General features: G+C 50.7%; 1 protein-coding gene across 1 annotated transcript in view; it reads left to right on the top strand.

Moving 5' to 3' along the window:
* Window positions 1–938: 938 nt before the first annotated feature.
* LOC309564480 (uncharacterized protein) overlaps window positions 939–27,567 on the top strand; it is a 43,451-nt gene continuing 16,822 nt past the window's right edge. The window contains exons 1-5 of the mRNA XM_082269107.1: window positions 939–1,026; window positions 1,111–1,281; window positions 1,361–1,469; window positions 3,789–4,777; window positions 6,694–6,773. Coding sequence (XP_082125233.1) covers window positions 955–1,026; window positions 1,111–1,281; window positions 1,361–1,469; window positions 3,789–4,777; window positions 6,694–6,773 — 1,421 coding nt within the window. The 5' untranslated portion in view covers window positions 939–954. The remainder of the gene's footprint in view (window positions 1,027–1,110; window positions 1,282–1,360; window positions 1,470–3,788; window positions 4,778–6,693; window positions 6,774–27,567) is intronic.

Genomic DNA, 27,567 nt, shown 5'->3' with positions numbered 1-27,567 from the left:
CCCCCACCCCCATCTTCATACACCCCCCCCCATCTTCATACAGCCCCACCCCCATCTTCATACACCCCACCCCCATCTTCATACACCCCCCCCATCTTCATACACCCCACCCCATCTTCATACACCCCCCCCCATCTTCATACACCCCCATCTTCATACACCCCACCCCCATCTTCATACACCCCCCCCCATCTTCATACACCCCCATCTTCATACACCCCCCCCCATCTTCATACAGCCCCACCCCCATCTTCATACACCCCCCACCCCCATCTTCATACACCCCCACCCCCATCTTCATACACCCCCATCTCCATACACCCCCACCCACATCTTCATACACCCCACCCCATCTTCATACACCCCCCCCCATCTTCATACACCCCCATCTTCATACACCCCACCCCCATCTTCATACACCCCCCCCCATCTTCATACACCCCCATCTTCATACACCCCCCCCCATCTTCATACAGCCCCACCCCCATCTTCATACACCCCCCACCCCCATCTTCATACACCCCCCCCCATCTTCATACACCCCCATCTCCATACACCCCCACCCCCATCTTCATACACCCCCCCATCTTCATACACCCCCCCCCATCTTCATACACCCCCACCCCCATCTTCATACACCCCCATCTTCATACAGCCCCACCCCCATCTCCATACACCCCCACCCCCATCTTCATACACCCCCCCATCTTCATACAGCCCCACCCCCATCTTCATACACCCCCACCCACATCTTCATACACCCCCCACCCCCATCTTCATACACCCCCACCCCCATCTTCATACACCCCCATCTTCATACACCCCACCCCCATCTCCATGGGACATGACAACCCAGAACCTCACTGTGTTCTAGGAGGACACATGACCCCCTCCCCCCCTCCTACATTTACCCCATCTACTGCTCTATCCTACAGAACATTCCCCACCCCCACCATGGACAGGGGACACCTTCCAGAGAGGATACTCAACCTCACCCTGGAGATCATCTACCTGCTGACCGGAGAGGTGAGGAGGATTCTGGGAGGTCACATGATGTCACCCCCCCCCAGTATTTGTGGGGTCTCATTGTCCATGTGGTCTCGTTCTCAGAGTTACATGGTGGTGAAGAAGTCCAGTGACCAATCTGGGGGCAGCAGCCTTCACGATGGTGGAATTCCCCCGAGTCCCATGGCTGTGCTCCCATCCCCCACACAGGAGAGGAGCAACAAGCAGAAGATCCTGGAACTGACCAACCAGATCATCGAGCTGCTGATGGGGGAGGTGAGCGGTGCTGGGAATTCTGGGACATTATCCGGGAACAGACATGTCGGGAAGGTGACGGGATGGTTGTGTGTTGCAGGTTCCTCAGGATAATGAGGACGTCACCCTGAATTTCTCCATGGAAGAGTGGGAACATTTGGGGAGAGGAGCTGGAGGGGCCATGGAGGAGATGATGGAGCCCTTTCAAGGTAAAGACCAGAGCCCAGCCATGTCCACTGAGGCCATCTTCCCCGCTGTATATCATGGTACGGCCCAAATCTTATATCTGCCATTGGAGATATTTCATGAAATACCGATGAGGCCATGAAAGGCCTAGGTGTCCCATTCCACGTAGATGTCAGATCGAAGGTCAGTCTGGATTTATGGGTGAGGCCTGAGGTGTCCCGTCCCATGTAAACGTCAGATCGAAGGTCAGTCTGGTTTTATGGGTGAGGCTTGAGGTGTCCTGTCCCATATAGATGAGAGATTGAAGATTCACGGGTGAGGCCCTAAATACCTATGAGGCCATGAAAGGCCAAGGTGTCCCATTCCACGTAGATGTCAGATCGAAGGTCAGTCTGGATTTATGGGTGAGGCCAGAGGTGTCCCGTCCCATGTAGATGTCAGATTGAAGGTAAGTCTGGTTTTATGGGTGAGGTATGAGGTGTCCGTCCCATGTAGATGTCAGATCGAAGGCCAGTCTGGTTTTATGGGTGAGGCTTGAGATGTCCCATCCCATGTAAACGTCAGATCGAAGGTCAGTCTGGTTTTATGGGTGAGGTATGAGGTGTCCCATCCCATATAGATGATAGATTGGAGATTTACGGGTGAGGCCCTAAATACCTATGAGGCCATGAAAGGCCAAGGTGTCCCATCCCATGTAGATGTCAGATCGAAGGTCAGTCTGGTTTTATGGGTGAGGCCTGAGGTGTCCGTCCCATGTAGATGTCAGATTGAAGGTATGTCTGGATTTATGGGTGAGGCTTGAGATGTCCCATTCCATGTAAACGTCAGATCGAAGGCCAGTCTGGTTTTATGGGTGAGGCTTGAGGTGTCCTGTCCCATATAGATGAGAGATTGAAGATTCACGGGTGAGGCCCTAAATACCTATGAGGCCATGAAAGGCCAAGGTGTCCCATTCCACGTAGATGTCAGATCGAAGGTCAGTCTGGTTTTATGGGTGAGGTATGAGGTGTCCGTCCCATGTAGATGTCAGATCGAAGGTAAGTCTGGTTTTATGGGTGAGGTATGAGATGTCCGTCCCATGTAGATGTCAGATCGAAGGCCAGTCTGGTTTTATGGGTGAGGCTTGAGATGTCCCATCTCATGTAAACGTCAGATCGAAGGTCAGTCTGGTTTTATGGGTGAGGTATGAGGTGTCCCATCCCATATAGATGATAGATTGGAGATTTACGGGTGAGGCCCTAAATACCTATGAGGCCATGAAAGGCCAAGGTGTCCCATCCCACGTAGATGTCAGATCGAAGGCCAGTCTGGTTTTATGGGTGAGGCCTGAGGTGTCCGTCCCATGTAGATATCAGATTGAAGGTCAGTCTGGTTTTATGGGTGAGGCCTGAGGTGTCCGTCCCATGTAGATGTCGGATCGAAGGCCAGTCTGGTTTTATGGGTGAGGTATGAGGTGTCCCATTCCACGTAGATGTCAGATCGAAGGTAAGTCTGGTTTTATGGGTGAGGTTTGAGATGTCCCGTCCCATGTAGATGAGAGATTGGAGATTTACGGGTGAGGCCCTAAATACCTATGAGGCCATGAAAGGCCAAGGTGTCCCATTCCATGTAGATATCAGATCGAAGGTCAGTCTGGTTTTATGGGTGAGGCCTGAGGTGTCCGTCCCATGTAGATGTCGGATTGAAGGCCAGTCTGGTTTTATGGGTTAGGCCTGAGGTGTCCGTCCCATGTAGATATCAGATTGAAGGTCAGTCTGGTTTTATGGGTGAGGCCTGAGGTGTCCAGTCCCATATAGATGAGAGATTGTAGATTTACGGGTGAGGCCCTAAATACCTATGAGGCCATGAAAGGCCAAGGTGTCCCATTCCATGTAGATGTCAGATCGAAGGCCAGTCTGGTTTTATGGGTGAGGCCTGAGGTGTCCGTCCCATGTAGATATCAGATTGAAGGTCAGTCTGGTTTTATGGGTGAGGCCTGAGGTGTCCGTCCCATGTAGATGTCGGATCGAAGGCCAGTCTGGTTTTATGGGTGAGGCCTGAGGTGTCCGTCCCATGTAGATGTCGGATCGAAGGCCAGTCTGGTTTTATGGGTGAGGCCTGAGGTGTCCAGTCCCATATAGATGAGAGATTGTAGATTTACGGGTGAGGCCCTAAATACCTATGAGGCCATGAAAGGCCAAGGTGTCCCATTCCATGTAGATATCAGATCGAAGGTCAGTCTGGTTTTATGGGTTAGGATTGAGGTGTCCCATGTAGGTGAGAGATTGAAGATTTACGGGTGATGCCTGATTGGGGGAGGGGGATCTCTGTAGGATCTACTTAATGTTTCCTTTCTCTTCTAGATCTCCGTCCGGCAGATTTCGGGGGATCCCTGGACATCTCTGAGCCCAGAGGCATGATGGACTATAGCCGAGGAGCGCAGTATATCTGTAAGCCGAGGAAGAGGAAAGGTCAGCCGATGAGATACGTGGCAGACAATTCGGCCTCGGCGGAGGATGGGAACCTCACGGACTCAGACAGCCATACTGGTTACACCTCCACGTCCGATAAGAAGAAGCCTAGCGCCAGAATCCACACGCGCTCCGAGGAGACCCAGACTGACCTGACGCTGGCCCCCATTAAAAACGAAGTGGAGGACCGCGGCACCAAAGCGTCACCAATGGACTTTTTGCGGGTGGATTACGATTCCATCTTCAGCGCCAGTTCGGTTTTGGCTGCTCAGGAGGCATCGAGGAAGCTGTACGATTGCACGCTGTGCGGGAAAACCTTCACCAGCAAATCTGGGATTGTCAAGCACCGGCGGATGCACTCGGGGCGGGTGGTGGCCTGCCCAGATTGCGGGAAGGAGTTCACCTGTAATTCGGAGCTGGTGGCGCACCAGAGAACTCACACCGGTGAGAAGCCTTTTCCCTGCTCCTCGTGCGGGAAGTGTTTCTCCACCAACACCAACCTGGTGGCACACCAGCGGATTCACACGGGGGAGAAACCATACGCGTGTATCGAGTGCGGCAAATGTTTTACCAGCAGCTCCGACCTGGTCAAACACCAGATCATCCACACCGGGGAGAAACCGTTCTGCTGCCTGGACTGCGGCAAGGGCTTCACCAGCAAATCCAACCTGGTCAAACACCAGAGGATCCACACCGGCGAGAAGCCCTTTCTGTGCTCCGAGTGCGGGAAAGGCTTCGCCATCAAGTCCAACCTCATCAAACATCAGGTGGTGCACACCGGCGAGAAGCCCTACCCTTGCCCCGAGTGCGGCAAGTGCTTCTCCAACCAATCCAATGTGGCCAAGCACCAGCGGACTCACTATGGACCCAAGAGGAGACTCGTGGAATGACCCCGGGAACATTGGTTTAAAACTGATCGACGAGCTAATCCCGCCCCCACCACCAATAAACTTCACCACCCCCACCCTGACTCTTCAGCTCATCCTGTAATTCATTTTTTATTAATAAGTTCGATTAAATGGCCACAATACTGAATTCATGGTCATGTGACGCGCGGGGCCCGGAACCTTCTTACTCCTGAACTGAAAAGTAAAAGTGGCCATGTCCCGCCCTGGTGAGACTGGCTGCCCATTGGTGGGGTCACCTGAGGGCCATTGTTTTAGTGACCGTGTCCCTTCCTAGTGACATGGACGATTCTTATTGGCTGCCCATTGGTGGGGTCACCTGAGGGCCATTGTTTTAGTGACCGTGTCCCTTCCTGGTAACATGGACGATTCTTATTGGCTGTCCATTGGCAAGGTCATCTCAGGGTCATTCTTTGAGTGGCCACGTCCATCCCGGGTGATATAGATGGTTCTTATTGGCTGCCCAATGGTGGGGTCATCTGAGGGCCATTGTTTCAGTGACCATGTTCTTTCCTGCTGACATGGATGTTTCTTATTGGCTACCCAGGGAGGAAAGTGGCCACTCAAAGAATGACCCTCTGGTGGACAGCAAATAAGAATCATCAATGTCACTAGGAAGGGACATAGTCACTGAAACATGGGCCCTCAGGTGACCCCACCAACAGGCAGCCAAAAAGAAGCATTCATGTTACCATCAGTGGGGTCATATGAGGGCCATTGTTTCAGTGACCATGTCCTTCCCTGGTGACATGGATGATTCTTATTGGCTGGCCAGGGAGGGATGCGGCCACTCAAAGAATGACCCTGCTGGTGGACAGCCAATGAAAACCATCCATGTCACCATCAGTGGGGGGGGGGGGGGTCATCTGAGAGCCATTGTTTTAGTGACCATGTCCCTCCCTGGTGACATGGACGCTTCTTATTGGCTGCCCATTGCTGGGGTCATTTGAGGGCCATTGTTTTAGTGACCATGTCCCTTTCTGGTGACATGGACGCTTCTTATTGGCTGCCCATTGCTGGGGTCATTTGAGGGCCATTGTGTTATTGACCATGTCCCTTTCTGGTGACATGGATGGTTCTTATTGGCTGTCCATCAGCGAGGCTATCTCAAAGACATTCTTTGAGTGGCCACACTCATTGGCTGTCCATTGACGGGGTCAACTCAGGGTAATTCTTTGATTGGCCACATCCCTCCCATGTGACATTGACTATTCTTATTGGTTGTGTATTGGTGGGGTCATCTCAGGGTCCTAAAGACTCCAGCTGCAGTGGGATTATGTCATAACGAGGGGCAGTTAAACAAGACCAGTCTCCACTTACTGAACAGTTGCTGTGGAGGGTCACATCATGGCATCCTTGGGTAAGTATGGAAGGGTTGTTAGGGGTTTTTCTTGAAGAAACTGTCAATGAGTGGTGGATTTGGTGGTGGGGGAAGGGAGGACAACAAATGCTGGGAGGTGAGCTTTAAACCTGGAGTGTCCTGATTTCACAGACTTCCAAGAGATATGAACTTTGTGTTTGGTGACTTTTTTGAAACATTTACTATTACTGGATCCGTGTCGGGGGTTGGATCTACGATCTCTGTGTCTCCAGTTTGGAGATCTGTTTCTATTGGAGGTGACAAATCTCACATGGATGAGGGGAATCTGACTTCTGATCTCCTTGCAGCATTGTCATTGTTCTACTAACATTTCTCAAATACCAAGTGTGAAAAGTCCTACTGGTCACATGACCACGTTGAAAGAAAAGATGGGGAATGGGGGGGGGGGGGGGGGCTATAAACAATTGGAGAATTTAGCCAATTAAAAACATAAATACTAAAATGTGTCTGTGAAGCTTCTCATTTCTCTATGTCATGATGGGTCTCGTAGTAGGTGGTCTCATTTCTCTAGGTCATGGTGGATCTCATAGTAGGTGGTCTCATTTCTTATAGTAAGTCTTGTAGTAGTTGGTCTCATGGATCCAAGTCATGGTAAGTCTCACAGTAGTTGGTCTCATTTCTCCATGTCATGGTAAGTCTTGTAGTAGTTGGTCTCATGGATCCAGGTCATGGTAAGTCTCACAGTAGTTGGTCTAATTTCTCCAGGTTATAAATCTTGTAGTAGTTGGTATAATTTCTTGTGGTCAATAGTAGGTCTCATAGTAGGTGGTCTCATTTCTCCATGTCATGGTAGGTCTCATAGGATCTCATGGATCCAGGTGATGGTAGGTCTCATAGTAGGTGATCTCATTTCTCCATGTCATGGTAGGTCTCATAGTAGTTGGTCTCATTTCTCCAGGTCATGGTAGATCTCATAGTAGTTGGTCTCATTTCTTATAGTAAGTCTTGTAGTAGTTGGTCTCATGGATCCAAGTCATGGTAGGTCTCATAGTAGTTGGTATCATTTCTTCAGGTCATGGTAGGTCTCATAGTAGTTGGTCTCATGGATCCAGGTCATGGTAAGTCTCACAGTAGTTGGTCTAATTTCTCCAGGTTATAAATCTTGTAGTAGTTGGTATAATTTCTTGTGGTCATAGTTGGTGATCTCATTTCTCCATGTCATGGTAGGTCTCATAGGATCTCATGGATCCAGGTGATGGTAGGTCTCGTAGTAGGTGGTCACATTCAGCTGTAATGGTGAAGACATTGTAGCTTCTCCGAGTCTCTTCTTCAGTTTTGATGAGTGTCAGAAAGATCCCCCAACATTTTTATCCCCTAACACCTTCATCCAATCATCATGGAATATGTCAAGGCAGATGTTGATTGTCCAAGGACAGGACGGGAGGTGTGACAGTTGATGTGGGTCTGCATAGGTGTTGATCCTCCAAGTCACATGGCTGAAGGTGTGAATTACTTTAAAATTTCCAGAGTAGAGATGATAAAATGGCATTATGAGAAGACAGATGATGTTGGTGGCCCCCACCCCTGTTCAGTAATTGTTGTTCCAGTTTAGTGTAGATGGCCTTTTTCATACCTCATGGAAACCAGTTGTCCTTTCTGTCCAGATGTGCTCCTCGCTGTCCTCAGGAGAACGTCCCTTCTCTTTTGGGTGTAGGAAGACGGCTGAGTCCTGACCTGTAGAACTTCTATGTTGGGCCATGTGTTGAGAAGTTCCCTCGTCACCCCAACGTTGAGATCTTTGTGTTCCTCGCTACTCCGCACTGCGTTGGCCAAGGCTGGTGCTTGGGTGTCAGGTCTGTTGGACGTACAGTCTTTTGTCTCAGTTTTATGCTGGACAACCAGCATCTGCCTTGACATATTCCATGGTGTTGAGGTGACGCAGATAAATGTTTAGGCACTTTGCCAACACTCATTAGAACTGATAAAGAGGATTGGAGAAACATCGTAACGCTGTCAACTTGAAGGTGACTGATAGCTAAAAATACTGAAGAAGATCTGAAGATGGATAGGGTAGGGATGGGTTGAACCCCCATCAGTTTTTTTTTTGGTCTGTGTCCCATTTGCGAGATTTCCCTTTACTTTCTGTCCTAGAAATACAACAGGAAGTGGGAGGAAGTCTCCCCAAAGTAAAGGAGTTCTCCACTAAAAGGGTCACTAAACCTCATAACATCATAACAAACGATGAATAATGGTGTCTTCTATGCTGGTCATACTCACTCATCCCTATGAGATTCCTTTTCTGTATTCTGGTTAATCCTGCTGCTCTCTATCTCTCCCTTCTGTCCATGTCCCCGATGCAGCTAGGGATATTGCAGCCGTGGTGGCAGCTCTGCACATGCTCAGTTTTCAGTGAGTTTCTATACAGATCATTTCCTCCCTATCACATCTGAGCAGCCCATGTGACTATAGAGTCACACATGTGGACATATACACAATGACTGGCCACTCCCTCTTCCTCCATGCCCACTAACCAGCTAAAGAAAACGGAGGGGGCGGGATATTACATGTAGATTCACGGAGGCTTCACCTCCTTCTTATTCTAGGACACAGGCTGGAGGGGGCGTGACACAGCCTGTGACTGGCAGAAATCCACCCACACCATGCTATTGCCAAAAAATAATAAAGATTTGATTTCAAATATATATTTGTATGACAATTTATAACTTTTTTTTTTTTTTTTTTTAATATTAATTATTTATTTTTACTCTGTATTCCAAAGGCTTATTTTTATGTTAAACGGGACCAGCAGCAGAGGACTAGAAGCACCTCCTGCTTATGTTTCCCTGCAGAAAAAAATGTGAATAGAGCTGCGTTAACAAAAAAAAACTAAAAAAAATAGCAGCTAACCCCACAACGGACATGAATTGTTATAGATAGGTTGTATTACAAAGTGCAGCGCTATGTGAAAAAATAAATAATTATCCTAACACCCATGTATTGAAAGAATTTATGCATTCAATCTCCTAAATTGATGAAGAATGTATAAAAGTCCATATGAAGTGAAATAATGCAAGAAGGTAAGTATGCTGAAGAAGCCCAAATTGCGAACTGTAAATTCTCAAAAGTTGTGCAGACCATCCAGGTGAAAACCAAATAAAGAGTCAACAGGGAAGGGATACGATGTGTGCTCACCAGATTCTGTGGACCCAGGTGCCTTATAGCAAGAGGACCAAACACGCATAATACTGATCCACAGCTCCCACATTCTGGGGGGATCCAGATCACAATATTTTTTGTCTGCCGATGAAACCGTCCCCCCAGTACAACTTGGATTTATTATTGTTTGCCACCCAACATAATTATTTTTGGTTCAATAAACAGCATTTTCTTCAACAAAGAGGTGTGGCCATGGGGGTTAAATTTGCCCCAAGCTTGGCAAATTTATTTATGGCCAAGTGGGAGGAGGATGTCGTCTATCCCCTTAGAAGGCCGTATATGACCATATGGGTGAGATATATAGACGACATCCTCCTCCTATGGAAAGGAGATCGCCAGTCGTTGGACTCTTTCATAGTATTCCTTAATAACAATGATAGAGGGATCCAATTATCCTATGAATAGAGATCTCGTGTTGGACAATCACATTATGACCAACACATACTTCAAAAAAACAGATCGTAACTCCTTTTTGCCCACGGATAGCTGCTTGCTGAATTCTGTGCCTAGAAGCCAATTTACTAGATTGAGGCACAATTGTACTTTAATATCTGACTTTCTTAGACAGGCCTCTGTTCTCAAACAGAGGTTTATTTCTACGATCTTTTTCTTCTATCTTTTTTTTTTTTTTTCGATCTTTTACGATCTACTGATTTGGATGTAGAAATTGGTCGGGTTGCAAAGATCGAAAGAGATACCTTGTTATCTAATCGATCCAAGAACTCGACCAATTTCACTGAGTGGTCCTTTTTCCACTGAATTTTCGAATAAACACAGACAGATTCTAAACATCTTCTCAATAGACATTGGGGGATACTAAAAAATGATAGAGTTTTAGACGTAAAGAGCGCCCCTTTGTCCTCTGTGATGACCTTAAAGTGAATAACTCAACACCAAGTTCACTATATGGACCCCTTATGTATTTATACATGGAGATCATATCCCCCCTTATGTATTTATACATGGTGATCATATCTCCCCTTATGTATTTATACATGGTGATCATATCCCCCCTTATGTATTTATACATGGAGATCATATCCCCCCTTATGTATTTATACATGGAGATCATATCCCCCCTTATGTATTTATATATGGAGATCATACCTCCCCTTATGTATTATACATGGAGATCATATCCCCCGCTTATGTATTATACATGGAGATCATATCCCCCGCTTATGTATTATACATGAAGATCATATCCCCCTTATGTATTTATACATGGAGATCATATCCCCTGACGACGTCATTTCCTGACGAAACGCGTCGGGATTGGCTGGATCTGAGGCGCATGGGCAGACGAGGGAAGCGGCGGCCATTTTGTTGGTTTGAAACCCACGCTACGCTACTGATGTGCCTGATTCAACTTGGGACTATGTAAGCGGCTTTTTAAACGTTCATAATAAATGTTCTGAAGCTTGTTACGCTATGAGGGGCTTTGTTTTTTTGTATATCCCGAGCATATAAAGGAGGAATCGGGGGAACCTGGACTTCTGAATAGGCGAAGGAGGCTTTTTGGAGGTGGTCTTTCCGGCTAATGTCAGTATTCCTGTTTGGGCTTGGCTTGACCCGTATGGGTCCTTGTAGCTGGTAAGAGTACCTGGTCATTCTGCTTGGTGGTGGTTTACCTATACCTCACGTATTTCAACATTTAGTGGAAGTGAACCTCGCCAGCACTCTTGGGACTCATCTCCTCTTCTTCATTTCAATTTACATATTTTATGGACTAGCGCGACACCATTTTCCATAATGTATTTATACATGGTGATCATATCCCCCCCTTATGTATTTATACATAGAGATCATATCCCCCCCCCCCTTATGTATTTATACATGGAGATCATATCCCCCCTTATGTATTTATACATGGAGATCATATCCCCCTTATGTATTTATACATGGTGATCATATCCCCCCTTATGTATTTATACATGGAGATCATATCCCCCCCTTATGTATTTATACATGGAGATCATACCCCCCTTATGTATTTATACATGGAGATCATATCCCCCCCTTATGTATTTATACATGGAGATCATACCCCCCTTATGTATTTATACATGGAGATCATATCCCCCTTATGTATTTATACATGGAGATCATATCCCCCCCCTTATGTATTTATACATGGAGATCATATCCCCCCCTTATGTATTTATTTATGGAGATCATATCCCCCCTTATGTATTTATACATGGAGATCATATCCCCCCCCCCTTAATCTCCTCTTCTCCAAAGAGAATAAATTCAGTTCCTCTAATCTCCCCTCATAGCTGAGCTCCTCCATGCCTCAGTTTGGTTGCTCTTCTCTGCACTTTCTCCAGTTCCCAGATATCCTTTCTGAGAACTGGAGCCCAAAACTGAACTGCATATTCCAGATCAGGTCTTACTAATGATTTGTACAGATGATATCTCTCTCTCTGGAGTCCATGCCTCTCTTATAAAAGAAAGGACTTTGCTTGCTTTGGAAACAGCAGCTTGGCATTGCATGCTATTATTAAGCTTATGATCTACCAGAACACCCAGATCCTTCTCCGCTATGGATTCCCCCAGATCCTTCTCTGCTATGAATTCCCCCAGATCCTTCCGCTATGGATTCCTCCAGATCCTTCTCCGCTATGGATTCCCCCAGATCCTTCTCTGCTATGGATTCCCCCAGATCCTTCTCCGCTATGGATTCCTCCAGATCCTTCTCCACTATGGATTCCCCCAGATCCTTCTCCGCTATGGATTCCCCCAGATCCTCCTCCGCTATGGATACCCCAGATCCTTCTCCGCTATGGATTCCCCCAGATCCTTCTCCGCTATGGATTGCTCCAGATCCTTCTCCGCTATGGATTCTCCCAGATCCTTCTCCGCTATGGATTCCCCCAGATCCTTCTCCGCTATGGATTGCTCCAGATCCTTCTCCGCTATGGATTCCCCCAGATCCTTCTCCGCTATGGATTGCTCCAGATCCTTCTCCACTATGGATTCCCTCAGATCCTTCTCCGCTATGGATTCCCCCAGATCCTTCTCCGCTATGGATTCCCTCAGATCCTTCTCTGCTATGGATTGCTCCAGATCCTTCTCCGCTATGGATTCCCCCAGATCCTTCTCCGCTATGGATTCCCCCAGATCCTTCTCCGCTATGGATTCCCCCAGATCCTTCTCCGCGATGGATTCCCCCAGATCCTTCTCTGCTATGGATTCCCCCAGATCCTTCTCCGCTATGGATTCCCCCAGATCCTTCTCTGCTATGGATTCCCCCAGATCCTTCTCCGCTATGGATTGCTCCAGATCCTTCTCCGCTATGGATTCCCTCAGATCCTTCTCCGCTATGGATTGCTCCAGATCCTTCTCCGCTATGGATTCCCCCAGATCCTTCTCCGCTATGGATTGCTCCAGATCCTTCTCCGCTATGGATTCCCCCAGATCCTTCTCCGCTATGGATTCCCTCAGATCCTTCTCCGCTATGGATTGCTCCAGATCCTTCTCCGCTATGGATTCCCCCAGATCCTTTTCCGCTATGGATTCCCCCAGATCCTTCTCCGCTATGGATTCCCCCAGATCCTTCTCCGCGATGGATTCCCCCAGATCCTTCTCTGCTATGGATTCCCCCAGATCCTTCTCCGCGATGGATTCCCCCAGATCCTTCTCTGCTATGGATTCCCCCAGATCCTTCTCCGCTATGGATTCCCCCAGATCCTTCTCTGCTATGGATTCCCCCAGATCCTTCTCCGCTATGGATTCCCCCAGATCCTTCTCCGCTATGGATTCCCCCAGATCCTTCTCTGCTATGGATTCCCCCAGATCCTTCACTGCTATGGACTCCCCCAGTTGTACCCCCCTAGTATGTATGATGCATGCATATTCTTAGCCCCCAAGCGCATAACTTTACATTTATCAACATTAAACCTCATTTGCCACATAGTTGCCCAAATGAAACAGTGCATTGAGGTCGGCATAATCTCGATGCCATGTGCCATCATCCTCTCCATGTCATGTAGCCTCATCCCCATCCTCTCCATGCCATGTGCCATCATCCTCCATCCTCTCCATGCCATGTGCCATCATCCTCCATCTTCTCCATGCCATGTGCCATCATCCTCCATCCTCTCCATGCCATGTAGCCTCATCCCCATCCTCTCCATGCCATGTGCCATCATCCTCCATCCTCTCCATGCCATGTGCCATCATCCTCCATCTTCTCCATGCCATGTGCCATCATCCCCATCCTCTCCATGCCATGTGCCCTCATCCTCCATCCTCTCCATGCCATGTGCCATCATCCTCCATCCTCTCCATGCCATGTGCCATCATCCTCCATCCTCTCCATGCCATGTGCCATCATCCCCCATCCTCTCCATGCCATGTGCCCTCATCCTCCATCCTCTCCACGCCATGTGCCATCATCCCTCCTCATCCTCTCCATGCCATGTGCCATCATCCCTCCTCATCCTCTCCATGTCATGTGCCATCATCCTCCATCCTCTCCATGCCATGTGCCATCATCCTCCATCCTCTCCACGTCATGTGCCATCATCCTCCATCTTCTCCATGCCATGTGCCCTCATCCTCCATCCTCTCCATGCCATGTGCCATCATCCTCCATCCTCTCCATGCCATGTGCCATCATCCTACATCCTCTCCATGCCATGTGCCATCATCCTCCATCTTCTCCATGTCATGTGCCATCATCCTCCATCTTCTCCATGCCATGTGCCATCATCCTCCATCCTCTCCATGCCATGTGCCATCATCCTCCATCCTCTCCATGCCATGTGCCATCATCCTCCATCCTCTCCATGCCATGTGCCATCATCCTCCATCCTCTCCATGCCATGTGCCATCATCCTCCATCCTCTCCATGCCAAGTGCCATCATCCTCCATCCTCTCCATGCCATGTGCCATCATCCTCCATCCTCTCCATGCCATGTGCCCTCATCCTCCATCCTCTCCATGCCATGTGCCATCATCCTCCATCTTCTCCATGCCATGTGCCATCATCCTCCATCCTCTCCATGCCATGTGCCATCATCCTCCATCCTCTCCATGCCATGTGCCATCATCCTCCATCCTCTCCATGCCATGTGCCATCATCCCCCATCCTCTCCATGCCATGTGCCATCATCCTCCATCTTCTCCATGCCATGTGCCATCATCCTCCATCTTCTCCATGCCATGTGCCATCATCCTCCATCCTCTCCATGCCATGTGCCATCATCCTCCATCCCCTCCATGCCATGTGCCATCATCCTCCATCCTCTCCATGTCATGTGCCATCGTCCTCCATCCTCTCCATGTCATGTGCCATCATCCTCCATCCTCTCCATGCCATGTGCCATCATCCTCCATCCTCTCCATGCCATGTGCCATCATCCTCCATCCTCTCCATGTCATGTAGCCTCATCCCCATCCTCTCCATGCCATGTGCCATCATCTTCCATCTTCTCCATGTCATGTGCCATCATCCTCCATCTTCTCCATGTCATGTAGCCTCATCCCCATCTTCTCCATGCCATGTGCCATCATCCTCCATCTTCTCCATGTCATGTAGCCTCATCCCCATCTTCTCCATGCCATGTGCCATCATCCTCCATCTTCTCCATGTCATGTAGCCTCATCCCCATCTTCTCCATGCCATGTGCCATCATCCTCCATCTTCTCCATGCCATGTGCCATCATCCTCCATCCTCTCCATGCCATGTGCCATCATCCTCCATCCCCTCCATGCCATGTGCCATCATCCTCCATCCTCTCCATGCCATGTGCCATCATCCTCCATCCTCTCCATGCCATGTGCCATCATCCTCCATCTTCTCCATGCCATGTGCCATCATCCTCCATTCTCTCCATGTCATGTGCCATCATCCTCCATCCTCTCCATGTCATGTGCCATCATCCTCCATCCTCTCCATGCCATGTGCCATCATCCTCCATCCTCTCCATGCCATGTGCCATCATCCTCCATCCTCTCCATGCCATGTGCCATCATCCTCCATCCTCTCCATGCCATGTGCCATCATCCTCCATCTTCTCCATGTCATGTGCCATCATCCTCCATCCTCTCCATGCCATGTGCCATCATCCTCCATCTTCTCCATGTCATGTGCCATCATCCTCCATCTTCTCCATGTCATGTAGCCTCATCCCCATCTTCTCCATGCCATGTGCCATCATCCTCCATCTTCTCCATGTCATGTAGCCTCATCCCCATCTTCTCCATGCCATGTGCCATCATCCTCCATCTTCTCCATGTCATGTAGCCTCATCCCCATCTTCTCCATGCCATGTGCCATCATCCTCCATCTTCTCCATGTCATGTAGCCTCATCCCCATCTTCTCCATGCCATGTGCCATCATCCTCCATCTTCTCCATGCCATGTGCCATCATCCTCCATCCTCTCCATGCCATGTGCCATCATCCTCCATCCCCTCCATGCCATGTGCCATCATCCTCCATCCTCTCCATGCCATGTGCCATCATCCTCCATCCTCTCCATGCCATGTGCCATCATCCTCCATCTTCTCCATGCCATGTGCCATCATCCTCCATCCTCTCCATGTCATGTGCCATCATCCTCCATCCTCTCCATGTCATGTGCCATCATCCTCCATCCTCTCCATGCCATGTGCCATCATCCTCCATCCTCTCCATGCCATGTGCCATCATCCTCCATCCTCTCCATGCCATGTGCCATCATCCTCCATCCTCTCCATGCCATGTGCCATCATCCTCCATCTTCTCCATGTCATGTGCCATCATCCTCCATCCTCTCCATGCCATGTGCCATCATCCTCCATCTTCTCCATGTCATGTGCCATCATCCTCCATCCTCTCCATGTCATGTCCCATCATCCTCCATCCTCTCCATGTCATGTGCCATCATCCTCCATCCTCTCCATGCCATGTCCCATCATCCTCCATCCTCTCCATGCCATGTCCCATCATCCTCCATCCTCTCCATGTCATGTGCCATCATCCTCCATCCTCTCCATGCTATGTGCCCTCATCCTCCATCCTCTCCATGCCATGTGCCATCATCCTCCATCCTCTCCATGCCATGTGCCATCATCCTCCATCCTCTCCATGTCATGTGCCATCGTCCTCCATCCTCTCCATGTCATGTGCCATCATCCTCCATCCTCTCCATGCCATGTGCCATCATCCTCCATCCTCTCCATGCCATGTGCCATCATCCTCCATCCTCTCCATGTCATGTAGCCTCATCCCCATCCTCTCCATGCCATGTGCCATCGTCCTCCATCCTCTCCATGTCATGTAGCCTCATCCCCATCCTCTCCATGTCATGTGCCATCATCTTCCATCTTCTCCATGTCATGTGCCATCATCCTCCATCTTCTCCATGTCATGTGCCATCATCCTCCATCCTCTCCATGCCATGTGCCATCATCCTCCATCCTCTCCATGCCATGTGCCATCATCCTCCATCTTCTCCATGCCATGTGCCATCATCCTCCATCTTCTCCATGCCATGTGCCATCATCCTCCATCCTCTCCATGCCATGTGCCATCATCCTCCATCCTCTCCTTGCCATGTCCCATCATCCTCCATCCTCTCCATGCCATGTGCCATCGTCCTCCATCCTCTCCATGTCATGTGCCATCATCCTCCATCTTCTCCATGCCATGTGCCATCATCCTCCATCCTCTCCATGCCATGTGCCATCATCCTCCATCCTCTCCATGCCATGTGCCATCATCCTCCATCCTCTCCATGCCATGTCCCATCATCCTCCATCCTCTCCATGCCATGTGCCATCATCCTCCATCCTCTCCATGCCATGTGCCATCATCCTCCATCCTCTCCATGCCATGTGCCATCATCCTCCATCCTCTCCATGCCATGTGCCATCATCCTCCATCCTCTCCATGCCATGTGCCATCATCCTCCATCTTCTCCATGTCATGTGCCATCATCCTCCATCCTCTCCATGTCATGTGCCATCATCCTCCATCCTCTCCATGCCATGTGCCATCATCCTCCATCCTCTCCATGCCATGTGCCATCATCCTCCATCCTCTCCATGCCATGTGCCATCATCCTCCATCCTCTCCATGCCATGTGCCATCATCCTCCATCCTCTCCATGCCATGTGCCATCATCCTCCATCCTCTCCATGCCATGTGCCATCATCCTCCATCCTCTCCATGTCATGTGCCATCATCCTCCATCCTCTCCATGTCATGTGCCATCATCCTCCATCTTCTCCATGTCATGTGCCATCATCCTCCATCCTCTCCATGCCATGTGCCATCATCCTCCATCCTCTCCATGCCATGTGCCATCATCCTCCATCCTCTCCATGCCATGTGCCATCATCCTCCATCCTCTCCATGTCATGTGCCATCGTCCTCCATCCTCTCCATGTCATGTGCCATCATCCTCCATCCTCTCCATGCCATGTGCCATCATCCTCCATCCTCTCCATGTCATGTAGCCTCATCCCCATCCTCTCCATGCCATGTGCCATCATCTTCCATCTTCTCCATGTCATGTGCCATCATCCTCCATCTTCTCCATGTCATGTGCCATCATCCTCCATCCTCTCCATGCCATGTGCCATCATCCTCCATCCTCTCCATGCCATGTGCCATCATCCTCCATCTTCTCCATGCCATGTGCCATCATCCTCCATCTTCTCCATGCCATGTGCCATCATCCTCCATCTTCTCCATGCCATGTGCCATCGTCCTCCATCCTCTCCATGCCATGTGCCATCGTCCTCCATCCTCTCCATGTCATGTGCCATCGTCCTCCATCTTCTCCATGCCATGTGCCATCATCCTCCATCCTCTCCATGCCATGTGCCATCATCCTCCATCCTCTCCATGCCATGTGCCATCATCCTCCATCCTCTCCATGCCATGTGCCATCATCCTCCATCCTCTCCATGCCATGTGCCATCATCCTCCATCCTCTCCATGCCATGTGCCATCATCCTCCATCTTCTCCATGCCATGTGCCATCATCCTCCATCCTCTCCATGCCATGTGCCATCATCCTCCATCTTCTCCATGTCATGTGCCATCATCCTCCATCCTCTCCATGTCATGTGCCATCATCCTCCATCTTCTCCATGTCATGTGCCATCATCCTCCATCCTCTCCATGTCATGTGCCATCATCCTCCATCCTCTCCATGTCATGTGCCATCATCCTCCATCTTCTCCATGTCATGTGCCATCATCCTCCATCCTCTCCATGCCATGTGCCATCATCCTCCATCCTCTCCATGCCATGTGCCATCATCCTCCATCTTCTCCATGCCATGTGCCATCATCCTCCATCTTCTCCATGCCATGTGCCATCATCCTCCATCCTCTCCATGCCATGTGCCATCATCCTCCATCCTCTCCATGCCATGTCCCATCATCCTCCATCCTCTCCATGCCATGTGCCATCATCCTCCATCCTCTCCATGCCATGTGCCATCATCCTCCATCCTCTCCATGCCATGTGCCATCATCCTCCATCCTCTCCATGCCATGTGCCATCATCCTCCATCTTCTCCATGCCATGTGCCATCATCCTCCATCCTCTCCATGCCATGTCCCATCATCCTCCATCCTCTCCATGCCATGTCCCATCGTCCTCCATCCTCTCCATGTCATGTGCCATCATCCTCCATCTTCTCCATGTCATGTGCCATCATCCTCCATCCTCTCCATGCCATCATCCTCCATCTTCTCCATGCCATGTGTCCTCCATCCTCTCCATGTCATGTGCCATCATCCTCCATCTTCTCCATACCATGTGCCATCATCCTCCATCCTCTCCATGTCATGTGCCATCGTCCTCCATCTTCTCCATGCCATGTGCCATCGTCCTCCATCTTCTCCATGCCATGTTCCATCATCCTCCATCCTCTCCATGTCATGTGCCCTCATCCTCCATCCTCTCCATGCCATGTGCCATCATCCTCCATCCTCTCCATGCCATGTGCCATCATCCTCCATCCTCTCCATGTCATGTAGCCTCATCCCCATCTTCTCCATGCCATGTGCCATCGTCCTCCATCCTCTCCATGCCATGTGCCATCATCCTCCATCTTCTCCATGCCATGTGCCATCATCCTCCATCCTCTCCATGCCATGTGCCATCATCCTCCATCCTCTCCATGCCATGTGCCATCATCCTCCATCTTCTCCATGTCATGTGCCATCATCCTCCATCCTCTCCATGCCATGTGCCATCATCCTCCATCTTCTCCATGTCATGTGCCATCATCCTCCATCCTCTCCATGTCATGTCCCATCATCCTCCATCCTCTCCATGTCATGTGCCATCATCCTCCATCCTCTCCATGCCATGTCCCATCATCCTCCATCCTCTCCATGTCATGTGCCATCATCCTCCATCCTCTCCATGCTATGTGCCCTCATCCTCCATCCTCTCCATGCCATGTGCCATCATCCTCCATCCTCTCCATGCCATGTGCCATCATCCTCCATCCTCTCCATGTCATGTGCCATCGTCCTCCATCCTCTCCATGTCATGTGCCATCATCCTCCATCCTCTCCATGCCATGTGCCATCATCCTCCATCCTCTCCATGCCATGTGCCATCATCCTCCATCCTCTCCATGTCATGTAGCCTCATCCCCATCCTCTCCATGCCATGTGCCATCGTCCTCCATCCTCTCCATGTCATGTAGCCTCATCCCCATCCTCTCCATGTCATGTGCCATCATCTTCCATCTTCTCCATGTCATGTGCCATCATCCTCCATCTTCTCCATGTCATGTGCCATCATCCTCCATCCTCTCCATGCCATGTGCCATCATCCTCCATCCTCTCCATGCCATGTGCCATCATCCTCCATCTTCTCCATGCCATGTGCCATCATCCTCCATCTTCTCCATGCCATGTGCCATCATCCTCCATCCTCTCCATGCCATGTGCCATCATCCTCCATCCTCTCCATGCCATGTGCCATCATCCTCCATCCTCTCCATGCCATGTGCCATCATCCTCCATCCTCTCCATGCCATGTGCCATCATCCTCCATCCTCTCCATGCCATGTGCCATCATCCTCCATCCTCTCCATGCCATGTGCCATCATCCTCCATCCTCTCCATGCCATGTGCCATCATCCTCCATCTTCTCCATGTCATGTGCCATCATCCTCCATCCTCTCCATGTCATGTGCCATCATCCTCCATCCTCTCCATGTCATGTGCCATCATCTTCCATCTTCTCCATGCCATGTGCCATCATCCTCCATCCTCTCCATGCCATGTGCCATCATCCTCCATCCTCTCCATGCCATGTGCCATCATCCTCCATCCTCTCCATGTCATGTAGCCTCATCCCCATCCTCTCCATGCCATGTGCCATCATCTTCCATCTTCTCCATGTCATGTGCCATCATCCTCCATCTTCTCCATGTCATGTGCCATCATCCTCCATCCTCTCCATGCCATGTGCCATCATCCTCCATCCTCTCCATGCCATGTGCCATCATCCTCCATCTTCTCCATGCCATGTGCCATCATCCTCCATCTTCTCCATGCCATGTAGCCTCATCCCCATCTTCTCCATGCCATGTGCCATCATCCTCCATCTTCTCCATGCCATGTGCCATCATCCTCCATCCTCTCCATGCCATGTGCCATCATCCTCCATCCTCTCCATGCCATGTCCCATCATCCTCCATCCTCTCCATGCCATGTGCCATCGTCCTCCATCCTCTCCATGTCATGTGCCATCATCCTCCATCTTCTCCATGCCATGTGCCATCATCCTCCATCCTCTCCATGCCATGTGCCATCATCCTCCATCCTCTCCATGCCATGTGCCATCATCCTCCATCCTCTCCATGCCATGTCCCATCATCCTCCATCCTCTCCATGCCATGTGCCATCATCCTCCATCCTCTCCATGCCATGTGCCATCATCCTCCATCCTCTCCATGCCATGTGCCATCATCCTCCATCCTCTCCATGCCATGTGCCATCATCCTCCATCCTCTCCATGCCATGTGCCATCATCCTCCATCTTCTCCATGTCATGTGCCATCATCCTCCATCCTCTCCATGTCATGTGCCATCATCCTCCATCTTCTCCATGTCATGTGCCATCATCCTCCATCCTCTCCATGCCATGTGCCATCATCCTCCATCCTCTCCATGCCATGTGCCATCATCCTCCATCCTCTCCATGTCATGTAGCCTCATCCCCATCCTCTCCATGCCATGTGCCATCATCTTCCATCTTCTCCATGTCATGTGCCATCATCCTCCATCTTCTCCATGTCATGTGCCATCATCCTCCATCTTCTCCATGCCATGTGCCATCATCCTCCATCCTCTCCATGCCATGTGCCATCATCCTCCATCCTCTCCATGCCATGTCCCATCGTCCTCCATCCTCTCCATGCCATGTGCCATCGTCCTCCATCCTCTCCATGTCATGTGCCATCATCCTCCATCTTCTCCATGCCATGTGCCATCATCCTCCATCCTCTCCATGCCATGTGCCATCATCCTCCATCCTCTCCATGCCATGTGCCATCATCCTCCATCCTCTCCATGCCATGTGCCATCATCCTCCATCCTCTCCATGCCATGTGCCATCATCCTCCATCTTCTCCATGCCATGTGCCATCATCCTCCATCTTCTCCATGCCATGTGCCATCATCCTCCATCCTCTCCATGCCATGTGCCATCGTCCTCCATCCTCTCCATGCCATGTCCCATCGTCCTCCATCCTCTCCATGCCATGTGCCATCGTCCTCCATCCTCTCCATGTCATGTGCCATCATCCTCCATCTTCTCCATGCCATGTGCCATCATCCTCCATCCTCTCCATGCCATGTGCCATCATCCTCCATCCTCTCCATGTCATGTGCCATCATCCTCCATCTTCTCCATGTCATGTGCCATCATCCTCCATCCTCTCCATGCCATGTGCCATCATCCTCCATCCTCTCCATGCCATGTGCCATCATCCTCCATCTTCTCCATGCCATGTGCCATCATCCTCCATCCTCTCCATGCCATGTGCCATCATCCTCCATCCTCTCCATGCCATGTCCCATCATCCTCCATCCTCTCCATGCCATGTGCCATCATCCTCCATCCTCTCCATGCCATGTGCCATCATCCTCCATCCTCTCCATGCCATGTGCCATCATCCTCCATCCTCTCCATGCCATGTGCCATCATCCTCCATCTTCTCCATGCCATGTGCCATCATCCTCCATCCTCTCCATGCCATGTCCCATCGTTCTCCATCCTCTCCATGCCATGTGCCATCGTCCTCCATCCTCTCCATGTCATGTGCCATCATCCTCCATCTTCTCCATGTCATGTGCCATCATCCTCCATCCTCTCCATGCCATCATCCTCCATCTTCTCCATGCCATGTGTCCTCCATCCTCTCCATGTCATGTGCCATCATCCTCCATCTTCTCCATACCATGTGCCATCATCCTCCATCCTCTCCATGCCATGTGCCATCGTCCTCCATCTTCTCCATGCCATGTGCCATCGTCCTCCATCTTCTCCATGCCATGTTCCATCATCCTCCATCCTCTCCATGTCATGTGCCCTCATCCTCCATCCTCTCCATGCCATGTGCCATCATCCTCCATCCTCTCCATGCCATGTGCCATCATCCTCCATCCTCTCCATGCCATGTGCCATCATCCTCCATCTTCTCCATGTCATGTGCCATCATCCTCCATCCTCTCCATGCCATCATCCTCCATCTTCTCCATGCCATGTGTCCTCCATCCTCATCATGTCATGTGCCATCATCCTCCATCTTCTCCATACCATGTGCCATCATCCTCCATCCTCTCCATGTCATGTGCCATCATCCTCCATCTTCTCCATACCATGTGCCATCATCCTCCATCCTCTCCATGTCATGTGCCATCGTCCTCCATCTTCTCCATGCCATGTGCCATCATCCTCCATCCTCTCCATGCCATGTGCCCTCATCCTCCATCCTCTCCATGCCATGTGCCATCATCCTCCATCCTCTCCATGCCATGTGCCATCATCCTCCATCCTCTCCATGCCATGTGCCATCGTCCTCCATTCTCTCCATGTCATGTGCCATCATCCTCCATCCTCTCCATGTCATGTGCCATCGTCCTCCATCCTCTCCATGCCATGTGCCATCATCCTCCATCCTCTCCATGCCATGTGCCATCATCCTCCATCCTCTCCATGTCATGTAGCCTCATCCCCATCTTCTCCATGCCATGTGCCATCGTCCTCCATCCTCTCCATGCCATGTGCCATCATCCTCCATCCTCTCCATGTCATGTAGCCTCATCCCCATCTTCTCCATGCCATGTGCCATCATCCTCCATCCTCTCCATGCCATGTAGCCTCATCCCCATCTTCTCCATGCCATGTGCCATCATCCTCCATCCTCTCCATGCCATGTGCCATCGTCCTCCATCCTCTCCATGTCATGTGCCATCATCCTCCATCCTCTCCATGTCATGTGCCATCGTCCTCCATCCTCTCCATGCCATGTGCCATCATCCTCCATCCTCTCCATGCCATGTGCCATCATCCTCCATCCTCTCCATGTCATGTAGCCTCATCCCCATCTTCTCCATGCCATGTGCCATTGTCCTCCATCCTCTCCATGCCATGTGCCATCATCCTCCATCCTCTCCATGTCATGTAGCCTCATCCCCATCTTCTCCATGCCATGTGCCATCATCCTCCATCCTCTCCATGCCATGTGCCATCATCCTCCATCCTCTCCATGCCATGTAGCCTCATCCCCATCTTCTCCATGCCATGTGCCTCCATCCTCCATCTTCTCCATGTCATGTGCCATCATCCTCCATCCTCTCCATACCATGTGCCATCATCCTCCATCCTCTCCATGCCATGTGCCATCGTCCTCCATCTTCTCCATGCCATGTGCCATCGTCCTCCATCTTCTCCATGCCATGTTCCATCATCCTCCATCCTCTCCATGTCATGTGCCCTCATCCTCCATCCTCTCCATGCCATGTGCCATCATCCTCCATCCTCTCCATGCCATGTGCCATCATCCTCCATCCTCTCCATGCCATGTGCCATCATCCTCCATCTTCTCCATACCATGTGCCATCATCCTCCATCCTCTCCATGCCATGTGCCATCATCCTCCATCCTCTCCATGTCATGTGCCATCATCCTCCATCCTCTCCATGTCATGTGCCATCATCCTCCATCTTCTCCATACCATGTGCCATCATCCTCCATCCTCTCCATGTCATGTGCCATCGTCCTCCATCTTCTCCATGCCATGTGCCATCATCCTCCATCCTCTCCATGCCATGTGCCCTCATCCTCCATCCTCTCCATGCCATGTGCCATCATCCTCCATCCTCTCCATGCCATGTGCCATCATCCTCCATCCTCTCCATGCCATGTGCCATCGTCCTCCATCCTCTCCATGTCATGTGCCATCATCCTCCATCCTCTCCATGTCATGTGCCATCGTCCTCCATCCTCTCCATGCCATGTGCCATCATCCTCCATCCTCTCCATGCCATGTGCCATCATCCTCCATCCTCTCCATGTCATGTAGCCTCATCCCCATCTTCTCCATGCCATGTGCCATCGTCCTCCATCCTCTCCATGCCATGTGCCATCATCCTCCATCCTCTCCATGTCATGTAGCCTCATCCCCATCTTCTCCATGCCATGTGCCATCATCCTCCATCCTCTCCATGCCATGTAGCCTCATCCCCATCTTCTCCATGCCATCATCCTCCATCTTCTCCATGCCATGTGTCCTCCATCCTCATCATGTCATGTGCCATCATCCTCCATCTTCTCCATACCATGTGCCATCATCCTCCATCCTCTCCATGTCATGTGCCATCATCCTCCATCTTCTCCATGCCATGTGCCATCATCCTCCATCCTCTCCATGCCATGTGCCATCATCCTCCATCCTCTCCATGTCATGTGCCATCATCCTCCATCTTCTCCATGTCATGTGCCATCATCCTCCATCCTCTCCATGCCATGTGCCATCATCCTCCATCCTCTCCATGCCATGTGCCATCATCCTCCATCTTCTCCATGCCATGTGCCATCATCCTCCATCCTCTCCATGCCATGTGCCATCATCCTCCATCCTCTCCATGCCATGTCCCATCATCCTCCATCCTCTCCATGCCATGTGCCATCATCCTCCATCCTCTCCATGCCATGTGCCATCATCCTCCATCCTCTCCATGCCATGTGCCATCATCCTCCATCCTCTCCATGCCATGTGCCATCATCCTCCATCTTCTCCATGCCATGTGCCATCATCCTCCATCCTCTCCATGCCATGTCCCATCGTTCTCCATCCTCTCCATGCCATGTGCCATCGTCCTCCATCCTCTCCATGTCATGTGCCATCATCCTCCATCCTCTCCATGCCATGTGCCCTCATCCTCCATCCTCTCCATGCCATGTGCCATCATCCTCCATCCTCTCCATGCCATGTGCCATCATCCTCCATCCTCTCCATGCCATGTGCCATCATCCTCCATCCTCTCCATGCCATGTGCCATCATCCTCCATCTTCTCCATGCCATGTGCCATCATCCTCCATCCTCTCCATGCCATGTCCCATCGTTCTCCATCCTCTCCATGCCATGTGCCATCGTCCTCCATCCTCTCCATGTCATGTGCCATCATCCTCCATCTTCTCCATGTCATGTGCCATCATCCTCCATCCTCTCCATGCCATCATCCTCCATCTTCTCCATGCCATGTGTCCTCCATCCTCTCCATGTCATGTGCCATCATCCTCCATCTTCTCCATACCATGTGCCATCATCCTCCATCCTCTCCATGCCATGTGCCATCATCCTCTATCTTCTCCATGTCATGTGCCATCGTCCTCCATCTTCTCCATGCCATGTGCCATCGTCCTCCATCTTCTCCATGCCATGTTCCATCATCCTCCATCCTCTCCATGTCATGTGCCCTCATCCTCCATCCTCTCCATGCCATGTGCCATCATCCTCCATCCTCTCCATGCCATGTGCCATCATCCTCCATCTTCTCCATGTCATGTGCCATCATCCTCCATCCTCTCCATGCCATCATCCTCCATCTTCTCCATGCCATGTGTCCTCCATCCTCATCATGTCATGTGCCATCATCCTCCATCTTCTCCATACCATGTGCCATCATCCTCCATCCTCTCCATGTCATGTGCCATCATCCTCCATCTTCTCCATACCATGTGCCATCATCCTCCATCCTCTCCATGTCATGTGCCATCGTCCTCCATCTTCTCCATGCCATGTGCCATCATCCTCCATCCTCTCCATGCCATGTGCCCTCATCCTCCATCCTCTCCATGCCATGTGCCATCATCCTCCATCCTCTCCATGCCATGTGCCATCATCCTCCATCCTCTCCATGCCATGTGCCATCGTCCTCCATCCTCTCCATGTCATGTGCCATCATCCTCCATCCTCTCCATGTCATGTGCCATCGTCCTCCATCCTCTCCATGCCATGTGCCATCATCCTCCATCCTCTCCATGCCATGTGCCATCATCCTCCATCCTCTCCATGTCATGTAGCCTCATCCCCATCTTCTCCATGCCATGTGCCATCGTCCTCCATCCTCTCCATGCCATGTGCCATCATCCTCCATCCTCTCCATGTCATGTAGCCTCATCCCCATCTTCTCCATGCCATGTGCCATCATCCTCCATCCTCTCCATGCCATGTAGCCTCATCCCCATCTTCTCCATGCCATCATCCTCCATCTTCTCCATGCCATGTGTCCTCCATCCTCATCATGTCATGTGCCATCATCCTCCATCTTCTCCATACCATGTGCCATCATCCTCCATCCTCTCCATGTCATGTGCCATCATCCTCCATCTTCTCCATGCCATGTGCCATCATCCTCCATCCTCTCCATGCCATGTGCCATCATCCTCCATCCTCTCCATGTCATGTGCCATCATCCTCCATCTTCTCCATGTCATGTGCCATCATCCTCCATCCTCTCCATGCCATGTGCCATCATCCTCCATCCTCTCCATGCCATGTGCCATCATCCTCCATCTTCTCCATGCCATGTGCCATCATCCTCCATCCTCTCCATGCCATGTGCCATCATCCTCCATCCTCTCCATGCCATGTCCCATCATCCTCCATCCTCTCCATGCCATGTGCCATCATCCTCCATCCTCTCCATGCCATGTGCCATCATCCTCCATCCTCTCCATGCCATGT

This window comes from Pelophylax lessonae (assembly GCF_965119305.1).
Source record: "Pelophylax lessonae genome assembly, chromosome: 9".
Classification (NCBI taxonomy): Eukaryota; Metazoa; Chordata; class Amphibia; order Anura; family Ranidae; genus Pelophylax; species Pelophylax lessonae.
This window is presented reverse-complemented; position numbering and strand designations above follow the sequence as displayed.